Below are 13264 nucleotides of genomic sequence, written 5' to 3'. Positions count from 1 at the left end.
GTGCAATGGTGACTGTTCACAGGGCAGTTCCCTGCAACAGCAGACCAAATGCTGCTGTGGAGGACCATCTGCTCAGTGTAGAGCTCAGAAACAGAGGGAGCCACAGTCTGTCTACCAAATCCGGCATCATCTTCACATGTTCTCCTCGAAAGTCTAAAACATGGTATTAACCACAGTTTAATGACAGGGATGTGAGTGGATTTAAGACTCTGGGCCTGTCATTTGTTGTAGTTTTATGAGTAAATCTATTAAATCATTTGTGGTTTCAAGTTAAACTAACTTGTACCACCTTCTAATCCCCAACCCTTTATAAAGAGTTTATAAATTCTAACCAATTGCTTTATTAATTGTTACTAGATAATGTAGTAATGCTTTATAGATGAATTATTAGTCATTAATGACATAAATCGTGTGGTTGCCAGGTTGTGGATGGTATTCACGCTCCCTCTAGCATTGCTCTTTATCGGGAAAACCCCTCTGATGGACAGTTTGACCTTTGACCTTCTGTGCTATAGAGCACAGTTCATTCATTAACAGCTTTTTGACTTTGACAACTAGAGATCTGACAATGACTTTAACATATAGAGTTAAAGATGAGATGATTTTCTAATGTTTATTAAAATGTCAGAAATTCATGATGACCCTTTATAAATGACATTTTTAATTAACCAACTATTAATTAGAACCTTGTGACCAAAAATTATTATCAAATATAACTATAGATTAAAAAAACAAACCTGAGTAAAACTAAAGAGCTACATAACATACACAACACAAAAAACTGATTGCCTCGCTCTAACAGAGCACCTGGCGGCAGTACGAAACTCTCGCAAAGTCTCGCGATGGCTGACACTTCTCGCGACGTGTTGCTGTGCTAACCTGCGCGGGCGGTGTAGCAGCTGTATGTGCTCGGCTGGTGGTGGAAGTGAACTGTTATAAACTGGAAAACAAGGTCAGCACTTTCTTTCAGCACTTTAGACACATTTCAGGCTTTGAGCAGATGAAACTTGACGTGTCCGACCCTCCCTCCCTTCCTTCCTCCCTCCTCGCGCTGCAGCTGTGGTTGTTTCGAGTCATATTAACGAGTTCTTGCACAAAACGTTGCTTTTTGTTAGTGACTGTGCTGCAGCAGTTAGTCTTAGTTTACTAAATATAGCAAAAACATTAAGAAAGAAGGGATGACATTTCTTTAGCCTTTAGTTTCATTCTAGTTTTAATGAGAAAGACTGGCACTGTGCAGTTCAAAGGTCTCTCCTGCATACACTCTGAAGTCAGGCTGGTCAATGAGTTGTCAGAGCTTCCCTTTGCAAACACACTGTCCTGTTGTAAAGACCTACCAAAGCTTTATCATGTCTGGTGTCTGAGCTGTGAATGAATCAATAATCTCTGTCTCTTCAGGCTGTGGGAAGCCCTGAACCCTGATCAGATCATCATGTCAGAGCTGAGCGGGAAGGTCCAGACCGTCCTGGGTCTGGTGGACCCGGACCAGCTGGGCCGCACAATGACCCACGAGCACCTGACCATGAGCTTCGAGTGCTGCTACTTTCCCCCTCCCCTGGGTGATGAGGAGGTGGCGGAGAACCCGTTCCAGATGCGGCACATGCACTGGCTGAGGCAGAACCCCTACAGCTGCCACGAGAACCTGCTCCTGCAGCAGGAGACCGCCGCCGTCAGGGAGGAGCTGCTGGCCTACAGGAAGGCCGGGGGGGGCACGATAGTGGAGAACACCACCACGGGCATCGACCGGGACCTGCCCACGCTCCGGCAGCTGGCCAAGGACACCGGGGTCCACGTTGTGGCAGGAGCAGGGTACTATGTGGACTGCACCCACACTGAGGCCACCAAGAAAATGAGTGAGGAGAAGGTGTGGCCCAGTCTGAGAGAGAGAGAGGGAGAGAGTAGCAGTGGCTAGTGGCTAGTTTAGCCAAAGTCTGGCACACACACTTTTGTCAGGAAGTTTAAAACTATTTAAAGTAAAGCATCATCAGTCTGTGTGTGTGTGTGTGTGTGTGTGTGTGTGTGTGTGTGTGTGTGTGTGGAATAGGACATTGGTTCTGTATGTCTCAGTCATAAGACAGGAAGTGACAGTTTGATCTATTCATGCATGGACATAGATCTATTCTGTATCCTTTGACTGATTTGAATGGGCGTCTGGCTGCTCTGTCAAGTCTATTAGTAGTGATGCACTGAGACTGCATGTACTCTCCATGGATATTTAGATATCATTCAAATGTAATGTGCAGTGAATGTTGTTTTAATGTATTGATGTATCAGGTGCTAGTCTAAAGAGCCATGTTTTCCTCCTTTAACTAACTCCCGATTCCTCGCTCATCAGCTCACAGACATCATCGTCAGTGAGGTGCTTCACGGCGCAGACGGCACGGACATCCGCTGCGGAGTGATCGGAGAGATCGGCACCGGCTGGCCCATCACGGAGAGTGAGAAGAAGGTGCTGAGGGCCTCGGCCCACGCCCAGGCTCAGCTCGGCTGCCCCGTCATCATCCACCCAGGCAGGAACCCCGCTGCTCCAGCTGAGGTCGTCCGGATACTCCAGGAGGCCGGCGGTGACATCAGCAAAACTGTCATGTCTCACCTGGACAGGTGAGAAGTCGCCAGGAGCATATTGCTTAGTCAGGGGATTGAAGAAATTGAAGTGTATAATTTTGTTGACAGCGTAATAATCTTTTTATTGGTTAAGATTAAGAATCAAAGCCAGATTTTCCATTAGACCCTGAGCTCCTGTCATTTTGCGATGTGCTGTACATCTCCCCTGTGTGTGTTTTACTAAAAATAAATGTGTTAGAAGTGATTATTCACTCATTTCAGCATCTCCATGTGAGCATATCTTCAGCTCTGTATGTGCTGGAAGAAAAGATAATCTGTAGATGAACTGTAAAACTAGGTGAGGGTTTGTCAGTAATCCGTAGTTGAAAATCAGCTAATTTGCACTTTCTCCACATTACGTCACTGGAAATTTAAACAGCAGCGATCGCAGCAGGAAATCTAACTTGTATGAGGGCATCTGGCTTGTGTAACACTTAACATCACAAGTCCTATTGGTGGATTGGTTTTATGAGTAATATTTATTCATTTCTTAGATCTGCTATTGTGAAGTTGACGTTTTAAAGAAATGTTTAGCACCTTGACTTTATCCTCTTTCTGTTCTCTTGCTGCAGGACCATATTTGATGAGGGTGAACTGCTCGAATTTGCTAAACTGGGGAGCTACCTGGAGTACGATCTGTTTGGAACGGAGATGCTGAACTACCCGTACAACCTGGAGGTGGACATGCCCAGCGACAGCCAGAGAGTCAAGACGTGAGTAACACTGCTCAGGGTTAAACTCGTCTAGATCTAGAAACAAGTGTGACTACACTGATGTGTCCACAATTGACACCTCTGTGTTCATATCTGCGACGGGATCCATTTTCCTTTTTGTTTGAGAGAACGCCTCTATATTTTTTAGCCATGTATTCAGAGCTAGAATCCACATCAGAAGTGTTTTATTTGGACTAAAATGCTGCTTTTGTGTTCCTTCCCTGCCGAGAGAAGAGCGTGTCCTGCAGTTTTTTCATAGAAACTGCGAGACATTAATCTCCCACCACATTGTAGGGAGGAGTTTGTGTCAACAGGAGGAGTGATGAATGAGTTACACCGCCTGCAATATTCACACTCTGTCCAGATGTTTGTCCGCACACACAAAAAAGACCCGTGTAACAGCGCATTAGGGAAGATCAGCAGTTACAGTGTGTTCCTAAGCTTCAAATTATTAGTTGTGTCATGTTCAAGGCCCCCTCGTTTTCTTTGTTTTTTGTTTTTTTTTCCTTTGTTTGTGTACAGCTTGGCGTTCCTGGTGAAGGAGGGCTACGAGGACAAGATCGTGGTCGCACACGACATCCACACCAAGAACCGGCTGACCAAGTTCGGCGGCCACGGCTACTCCCACATCCTGAAGAACATTGTGCCGAAGATGCTGATGAGGGGCATCTCTCAGCACCAGGTGGATAAGATTCTCATTGACAACCCCAAACACTGGCTGACCTTCAAATAAAGTAAAAAAAGAAAAAAAAAGAGAGAGAGACCCGAGGCAGGCAGTTTGTGATGTAGCAATTATTTTATCTTCAGATGATGACACCCCACAATGAATATTTTGAGATCTTTGCAATAATCACAGTCCAAAGTGATTCATAAATGTGATTTTTGGACCCTTAAACCAATGAGCTTACAGTGTATGTGCACTAATTTGTCTTTAAAGTCAATGTTCTTACATTTTTTCAGCAAAGAAAAATGTTTTTTTTTTTACTCTTTCTTTTCATTGGAAAGTAATTACAGGCTGTTGTTTCATCCAGCTGAAAGAGTTTTTATACAGACCCTTATTAATTAAAACTTCATTTTCTGTTTGTGATTATACATCATTCACTCTCTAAGCAAATTATATAAAGGAGCCTTGCAGGATCACAGTGCCTCTCATTAGCGGTCTTGTTTTGGTCCCATTTATGCCACACACACAAAAAAAAAACAAAACAGCTTGTGTTTGTCTGCAGAAATGTGAGTACAGTCTAAGACAAATCCTTTCCACTCTGTGGAGGTATTGTCTACAGTGGTGCTCAAACATGGTGCTAATTGATTTTTCAATTTCAATGTCAGCGACGTTTGCTGCTTTCCTTTTGTATTTGTAAGTGACATTTCTGCAAACAGGTTTTATGGGAGGGAAAATAACGAGCTGCGTTAGTAATCAGTATGCTGCTCTGCTCTCGACACAGTGCGGCTGTGTTAGATGAGTTGTCCTGTTGCCCCTCAGTGGGTGCCTGGGTGTCTATGGGAGGCTGGCTGCTGTCTGGCAGGCCCAGATGAAGGACATGTTCTCCTCTCACCTGGGAACAGGTGGCCTCACAGGGTGACTTCGCCACATGATCAATGGCATGATCGCAACAGCTGACTGTGCACCCGTGGAAAAAAAAAAAAAAAAAAAAAAAAAACGACACAACTTTGATTAATCTTCCTCTAAGAGGATGAGAAAGTGATTCAGAGGATTTTCATTTTAACATTATATTTTACACTTGAGTTAACAGTCTATCTGGAGGGGTTGGGGGTGGTTTAACAATCGGCAGGCGGGTCGGTGAGTTGTTTTTGAGCTCGGGGAAACATTTCTGTCCATGTGACTGTCCAGTTTTGTGATGGTGACTAACTACCAGACCACCCTGTTGCCCCAACCAGCTGTCCACACTGAGACAGACAAGAAAAATGAGTGGCGATGATCATTTTGTGACAGCACTTCAATGTGAACACCAGAATGGCCCTTTACAGATTTCTATTTCTCTTTAAAGTCTTTTTTTATGCTGCACAGAGTTAAAATGTTAAATTTCTATAATCATGCATCACTACAGCTTTGAACATTTTCACTCAAAATGCAACAATTATCACATATTTTTGAAAAATAAAGCACACATGTGGACTAACAACACTGTGAACGGAGTGGTGATTATTTGAGTATCATTTTTAGCATCTATAACCCAATGCTAAAGGTCAATACATTTACAAGTTTTAATCTACATTCACTCAGTATGTGTTACCACAGCAGCTACAGTATGTTTGACATATCAGCAAACTTAATTTGTAAAGCTAGAGTTCATCCAAAGTGCACTAATCAATCTGACAAGGGTACAATTCAACGCTGTACACATTAAAATTCATTTATTACTATCCTGCAATTACACTGTCGCTATTGTAAAATACAGTCCCTTTCTTTTCTCGCATGACTTCCTTCACATCTTCCTTGACTCTTTTGCAATATGGAAAATGGTGCAGCTCTGTCTCTAATAATCCCAACTGACACTGAACCGAGACAGAGCAAATGAAGCAAGCTTATGTGCAGAGCGGATCCCCCTCCCTCGGCAGCCGATCTTTTCTCTCCCGTGTCTCAATCAGCGTACAACATGAAGCCGGAGAAGGTGCTGTACTTGTTGTTGTTGCCCCCGTGCGCCTTCCCGCCGTCCAGTTTGATGTAAATCTCGTCCCCGGGCTCGAGGTGTAGGACGACGCTGTTGCTGGCGTAGTCGTAGTTCTGGTCGGCGTCTTGAGCGATGGCACTGGCTCTCACCTGGAAGGGGAAGAAAAAAAAAACCATGTCTTTATTTTTGAAATCTGCTCCATCACGTGAGCTCAACTCACGGATGAAACACCTGTACTTTAATTTAAGCCCGAAACAACTCAAACAACTATTTTTTACTTCGAATTGTATGAGAAATGTAGTTTTTCTGCGTGCAACCGTGCGTAAAAGTTGTGCGTAAAAATGCGAGAATTTTAAATCTGTTCCCAAAATGTCTCGTGTGAAATGGCTCGTCGCTTTGTATTGTTCAAAAAGACCAGAGACAAAGGCTAATCGAGTTAAACTGTTGTTACACAGGCTAATTATACCTTGGAACGTCCTACCTGGTTGTTTTTACAGAGGTCAGCCCACATGCTGGTTCCATCTCCGCCTCGCATCAGCACATGGTAAACAAAGAAGTAAATCCCGGGTATCGAGCAGGTGAATTTCCCTGTGGCGGGGTCGTAGTGGTTGCCAAGATTTGTGACCACGTCGTCGAATTTCAGCACCTCATATCCCTCATGCTGCTTCTTCAGTCCTGCATAAAACGCAATCTTTGGGACCGTGTTGTAAGTGGCAGCGCTGATGGCACCGTTGGGCCCATTTGCTCCGGGTGGACCCGGGGGGCCCGGTGCCCCTCTCTCCCCGGGTGGACCAGCTGGTCCGGGTGGGCCGGGCTCGCCAACCGGACCCCTCGGACCCATCCTCCCCGCGCGCCCCGGCTCTCCTTGAGGACCCTGGATGAACGTCGGAAGCGACTGGACCAACCGGTTGTCTTTGATCGGGTTGGTCGACTTGGCGGTGGCCGTAGCCGCGGTCCCGTGGGAGTCGCACACCATTTGACAAGACCCGAGCATCTCGTAGCGGGCAGGGGTCCCGGCGGAGTTCACCACGACAGGGATCAGCACCACCAACACCAGCACCAGCGCGACGCCACAAACACCAGTTGCGATCATCTGCGCTCTGCGGATTCGTGGTGTTCTCCTGAGTGGATGGTCTTCCAGCCTGCTTGCGGGCGATATTTTTGCAGAGAGAAGAATTTGACCTGCTCTCGATTAAAACTGCAACTTTTGGAGGCAAAATAGTCCTTTAAATGCCTATGCGCAAAAGTAACCATCCAACAATTTTTACGCGCCGCGATATCCGTCCAACCGGTTCATCTCCACTTCCTCACCGCGAGGAGGAACATCAACAGAAGACTTTTCTGAGAGGAGAAAACTAAACAATCTGCGTTGAGTGATGGTGCGGCACAAAGTCAGCCGCACAAGTTTCTGCCCACCGCGGTGCCACAGGAGAGAATGGGCTAGAAATTGAGCGTTACCAGTTTGAGTGTTTGGAGAGTGAGGGGAGGGGTGGAAGTGATGGATGGGTTAGAAACCACGCGTTTCTTCAATCAAAAGAGAGAAAGTGAACAACATACAAACACCGCTGCAACTTTGAATCTTTGGGACGTGCCCACCTCATTTCGTTTGTTTGTGAAGTCAGGGAGCTACTTTGTACCATTTAAACGAGGGGGTTTAACGCCGTGTATTACTTTTCCTATCGACGCCTGCAACGTTACATCCCACAACATGTTATTAGCAGTTATCCAAACACTTCTAAAGGTCTTGTGCATAATTAGGCCCATTAAAGACAAAAAGCTATACTCCTTTGGCACCAGGTCACACCTCAGTGGCTCCCCGTGTCCAATTTATCATTTGGAGAAAATCTATAGAGCCACTGAAAGGAAGGGGGGAGTCACTAGGAGCTGGCAGTGAAGGATGACTTAACACAGATATACTGATGAAATGTTGAAGCATTTAGAAGCAAAATAGAATGAGATCACTTAATTACCAATGGAAATTTACCATCAGCAACTGCAGGTTAAATCTTATAAACTGTAGGTTGTAATGTTGTAATAGTTCATTTGAAATTTACATCTGAATTTGAATTATTTCTAAAATGCTCCAGACAGGCTGTATTGATTTCTAATATTTAAAACAAATTGTCCAGTTCAGATAAAAACTTAAGCACAGCTCAGGGTTTTCTGAGGTTTGAGTGATGAAAGGCTAATTGTTGGTGAAGAGGGCAGATGATGATGTGCTCACGAATGCAGAGGCCGTCATTCTGTGTCGATGGCACCTCGCGGCCAGGTGGAGAGATAGATGAAGAGGAGGGAAAAAACACAGATAGCCTGGTTTTGTTTGGGAGGAGTGGGGGCGCTGATTGCAGCATGAATGAGACAAGTTCAAATGGGACAATGTGTTTGTTGACTCATGAGCTCAAAAAGTGCCATACAGAAATGTTGACTCGTGTAAAAGATAGAGTTAAAAAGGGATATAAAGTTAATAATAAGCTGCATAATTTGGCTATGAATATTAAAGATCTCATTCTGTCAAGGTGTTTTCATATGTACATTTAGATAATGTAAACAGACATACTCACAAACTAATTAAGTTAATATTATTATCGGCTTTTTATTAATTCATCCCATTTCTACAATATTAAACATAAAGACAACAATGACAGAAAGATTTAAAAAGTACAATTATATAGTTGCAGACTCCCCATGTTTATAGTTCAGGTGTATCATGATGCCTGTTCTTGTGACAAACCCAGCCCATCAAATAACGACATAAAAAAAATTGACGTTCTTTGCACTTCCCTAAGTAATCGATGAATGGAAATCTGTTTTAATTATATGTGAGTACATAGGTGATCTGTTTAAAGTGAATCTCAGTTTCTCCATATGAATCACCGATGCATCATATAAAAGACAGAAGGGCAGACAGTCTAACAATGACTGATATGAAGTTATGCAATGTTCTGTTGTAATTATATCTGTTGTGTTGTGGTGGATTTATTGTATGTGAGCACTTCAAATACTGAGATCCAGAAATCTTCTAAAGACATGCATAACCACAACATCTAAACAACTGCTGCTGCTGCTGAGTGATAACATGTAGGGCAGCTGACATCAGAATTTAATACATTTTGGGTTAATCTTTAAAGCCACTCCGAACTGTAGCAACTTGCCATGCAACTTTTGTTCTTATTATTGTTGGAGAATGGAGGAGTTAAATAATATCACATAACCTGGTAATCTGACCTTTAAAGTGGCTCAAATCAGTGATCTATAACGTGTAATGTCTTAGCTGTCATTCATAGTGAGAGGCTTCCCCTCTACTTAATGAAGCGTTTTAGAAACCTTCAGCTTACTGCTTTGGTTTAATGGCCAACAACCCTACTGTTTTACTACTCTCATCAGTTTACACTGCAAACAGCTGCCTGTCAACTGCTTTAAAAACCCGCTGACTGTGACCGGCCCAACACCAAACAGCAGACAAAGTTAGTGTCTAGCTGGTTTTTACCTCTTCTGGAGGAGGTCCAAGTCTTAATTGGGGATGTCCGCCCCATTTTTATAAAGTGCAGTCTAAGTCTAATTGCAACATTTTAAAGAGGATAATAACTATTAAGAATGGATGCTAAAAATTGAGACAAAAACTTCAGAATAATAGTTAAAAAAAACTACTCCTCATTTTTATTGACTGTGTTGTGATATCTTATTTCCCTCTTGGTGTTTATGTGTCTTTGTTACAGCTGACAGTAGTTTGGGAGGGCACTGCATGTGCGCTAAAATACATGATCATTTCTAAAAGGACACATTTTCTGTGGGATGGGTGCAAAGTGAGAAATAGAATAGTATATAATAGAATAGTATATAAAGGCACACATGCACATGCACACACAGTGGGACATACTGTGGCGGCTATGAGTCAGTGAACACTTGTTAGTGGTCAGGCTCTTTCCCTCCAGTTGGCACAAGCTTCTGGTGACTCAGGGAGACTTGTCAACCAGGCGCCAGAGTGAACAGCAGTGTCAAAATCCACCAAAAGCTGTGGGAAGAAGACACAACTTGTATTAGAAAGCTTTTCACAGTATCACACCAAATGAATCAGAGTGTACATTTTTTTTATTTCTGTAAAAGAAGGGGACAAAAAAAAAAAAAAGATCTTGCAAGTTGATTTTCATCACTCTTTCCCAGCGCAAGATCTTAGTTACTCAGCTCACCTCCGCCGCTGTATTGAAAGATTCCTCGGGTGGTGAAGAGCCCTGACAGGTTGTTTTGAGTCTCGCCTTTGGAGTTCATTTACAACCAGTCAGGCAGGAGTCCTGGGGGAGCCTGATGATTTTTGACATCCGGACAAGCAGATGTTCAGAGGACATGAATAAAACATACAGCCCATCTGACCACGGACCAGAGGCTTTCCGAGTGTCTAATGAAATATGAGGCATGATTTCAATTCACACACACACACACCAAAAAAATCCCTTTGTCAGTAAGTGTGATGCTGCATGAAATATGTATGGCATTTACATAGCCTGACCTGGGTGGCTAAGCAGGGTTCAATTGTGGTTATGACAATCAAAGCCGAGACAGGTTTGTCAAACAATTTGTGTGGTGAATGGAGAGGAAACTGAATGGACCTCTCATTTACCAGCCAGGAATATAAACAGAAATATTATCTGACCATTGACACCCAAGTGTTTATCAACTGATAAAACAGCATGTGTGCTGGGCAGCGATAAGATGCATGTCCCTAAGTACTTTTCACACGTTCTGCTCTTTCAGAATTTGAGTGTTTATTTTTCTTTTCCACAGAAAACGCCAGTGAAAAGACCGGGCTCAACAGTTCAGCTCAGCGGGGGGGTAAAAGATTGCGTTACCACACTGCCCACTCAAAGCTGGTCCTGTACTGTATTTAAGATGGAGAAGCAATCACAACCGTCCAGGGTGGGACTTTGGTCGAACGCCGGAGATCGGGGCTTTTCATTCAAGTGAAAATCAGGATGTGATTGTTTTGTTTGATTTCATTATTTGCTTCTAGCTGACAATTACTCTAAGACTTTTATTTTCATTTGTTTGTGCGTCCTTGTGTGTTCTTTTCCTACTTCATTCTTCAGGAGTGTGGGAGGAAGTGTTCTCAATGTTCTCTGCTCCTGTGTGGACTTCTGAGAGAGTACAGTTAATTCAGATTTGTAGATAAATAAAAGCAGTGACTAAGGTCTATAAATACTGTGTGTTTACAGTTAAAGCTGCCCACACAAGTGAAACATTGCTATCAATAAAGATTCAGACTATTCACAGCTCCAAGTACTCTCCAGGTCATTGGTAGAGAGAAAACACAGAGAAAAAGAGACGATGAATGAAAATTCATTAATTGCACTTGTGAATAATGAATACAGGCATTGGAGAGATGCTGGTGTCAGTGGGTGCTCTGTAGTGCCTTCTAGAGGACAGTTTATGAACTTTTATCAACATAGGCCTAAAACTGTTGCAGTATGACCCTTTTTCAAACTCCCTTTTATCAGGTCTGCTAATTAATTTTTTGTCTGTAATTTGGGTCCAAAAGTCTAATTATCTTGAGGCCATTTTGCTTGACACGCTTGTTTCTAATGCAGGTATTTTGCTGAATCATGTTTAGTTTTTATGGACTTTAGTAACAAAATAGAGATGTTTACTTCTACAAAGTCCCGAAAACAAGGTAGTTTCTGACATATTTCCACATTTAAAGACGATTTTTACGAGTTTTCTCTTTTACCGAATGTTTTGTTGTTGTTCGATTGTTTGGTGGTGATGGCCGCTTGCCAAGAACTTCGACCACTGTTGAGTTTAAAATTCTAATGTGTCCTTTAAGCAGCGCTGTGACGACACGGTGAGTCGCTGACTGCACGAGACAGGCCGGGGCTAGCTGGTTAGCATGCTAACTTCAGGCGAAGAAAATAAGTGAGGAAACTAGGAGCAGCGAATTGGTGTGGCTTTTAAGCTCTGGAGACATGTTGTGGTGAGTAAAGGAAATACGTTTGATGTTGAACTCATAACATTTCCTCTGGACTGAAACCGTTAACAGTTAACAGCTGTTATGCTAACTTTGGCTAATTAGCGACGGCAAAACTCACCTCTTTGAAAGCTTCCCTGTGGAGTGTTCGGCCTTTATAAGCGCCATGGAGCAGGTTTTATGAATGGGAATTGTTTGTCTCGTATACACACTGGTGCCCGCCCCCCAAGGCGTGACACACGAAACAGCCAATTTCATATAACACACCAAGGTATAAGCAATGAGCTGGCAAATGCAAAAAGATGGCGACATCAAGCTAGTAAACAGTTCCAAACGTAACAAAAAAAAAAAAAAAAAAAAAAAAAATCTGCAGTCATTTTTTGCAGTGTGCAGGCATGTTCCACATCAGTTAGTTTGGTTTTCCAGTGATTTTACACTTTTCATTAAAACACAACAGTTTAAGTAAGACATTTAAAATTCTTTTAATGCTGCAATCTGTTAATGTCTGTACATTTTCCCATTTATGACTGTAGCAGTACTTACTAATTCAATTAAAAGATCATATTTTCTTCTCTGCAACATCCTCCTATTCTCCAGCTGGAGCTCAGTGCCAAGCACGTTATTACTCACACAGTCTGTGAATGATGATGTTGAATCATGAGTTGCATCCTTGAGAGGTACAGCCACAATATAGAAAATCCTTGCAAATATTATAGGAAAAGAGAAGCTGCTTGCTGTGGCCCAAAGAACTACAATTTTAAGCTGTAAAAGGAAATGTATATGTGGCTTTATAAACCAGTAAACAGTTGAAATTCACTTAAACCTGTTTCAGAAGTATGAAAAATTTCGGTTCAGGTGGATGACAACTATTTGCAATTTTACAGTTTGAAAATCTGTCCGAAATATTATTTCAGTTTACTTGATTCACTATAAATAAAGATAAATAAATAAATGAAAAAAGGAATTCAGAGATGTGGGCAGTGATGCAAAGCGTCTGGATCCAGGCAATCGATTTTAGGGTCTGAGTAACATAAATTTTAAAGGCTGGTACCAACACTTTTAGACACAAGTCTACCAGACAATCATTTCACGATAAAACTCTCCAGAGGAGCATTTCAGTAGCAGGGGAAATCAAGGCACACATAACCCTCAAAATCTAAGGTAGATTTATAGGGGAAAAAATGATAGACACTTATTTATCTACATTTCATCCCATACGTTGTACTTGTACTCCACTACATTTTGAGTTAAGTATTGCACTTTTTCCTCTACTACATTTATTTGACAGTAATAGTGTAGACAGTAATTGTGATATAGATAGGATTGACTGAATATATAGTGGTTAAAAGTTTTGCTCT

The 13264-nt window shown here is 42.5% G+C and overlaps 2 protein-coding genes across 4 annotated transcripts; one reads left to right on the top strand and one right to left on the bottom strand.

Moving 5' to 3' along the window:
• The first annotated feature begins 822 nt into the window (after positions 1–822).
• On the top strand, positions 823–5461 carry pter (phosphotriesterase related). The gene is made up of 5 exons (XM_018676298.1): positions 823–952; positions 1399–1864; positions 2336–2601; positions 3177–3317; positions 3840–5461. Exons 2-5 carry the CDS (start codon positions 1433–1435, stop codon positions 4048–4050), a joined length of 1050 nt encoding a protein of 349 aa, XP_018531814.1. The 5' UTR covers positions 823–952; positions 1399–1432; the 3' UTR covers positions 4051–5461.
• A 217-nt stretch (positions 5462–5678) lies between these two features.
• c1ql3b (complement component 1, q subcomponent-like 3b) lies at positions 5679–12693 on the bottom strand. Of its 3 annotated transcripts, XR_001960925.2 has the most exons (4): positions 12028–12687; positions 10138–10343; positions 9828–9962; positions 5977–6099 (listed from the first exon to the last, which is right to left on the bottom strand). XR_001960925.2 is itself a non-coding variant. In XM_018676299.2 (2 exons), the coding sequence occupies exons 1-2, from the start codon at positions 7041–7043 to the stop codon at positions 5920–5922; spliced, it is 792 nt and encodes a 263-aa protein (XP_018531815.1). In that variant the 5' UTR covers positions 7044–7500; the 3' UTR covers positions 5679–5919. The 3 variants fall into 3 exon arrangements, 1 of the variants encoding a protein (XP_018531815.1); XR_007813023.1 differs by lacking the exon at positions 5977–6099 and having other exon boundaries at positions 8519–9962; positions 10138–10249; positions 12028–12693; XM_018676299.2 differs by lacking the exons at positions 9828–9962; positions 10138–10343; positions 12028–12687 and adding an exon at positions 6432–7500 and having other exon boundaries at positions 5679–6099.
• Positions 12694–13264: the final 571 nt, after the last annotated feature.

This window comes from Lates calcarifer, linkage group LG4, assembly GCF_001640805.2.
Source record: "Lates calcarifer isolate ASB-BC8 linkage group LG4, TLL_Latcal_v3, whole genome shotgun sequence".
In the NCBI taxonomy this organism is placed as follows: domain Eukaryota; kingdom Metazoa; phylum Chordata; class Actinopteri; family Centropomidae; genus Lates; species Lates calcarifer.
The sequence above is the reverse complement of the archived record's forward strand: the minus strand, read 5'-3'. Positions and strand labels throughout refer to the sequence as shown.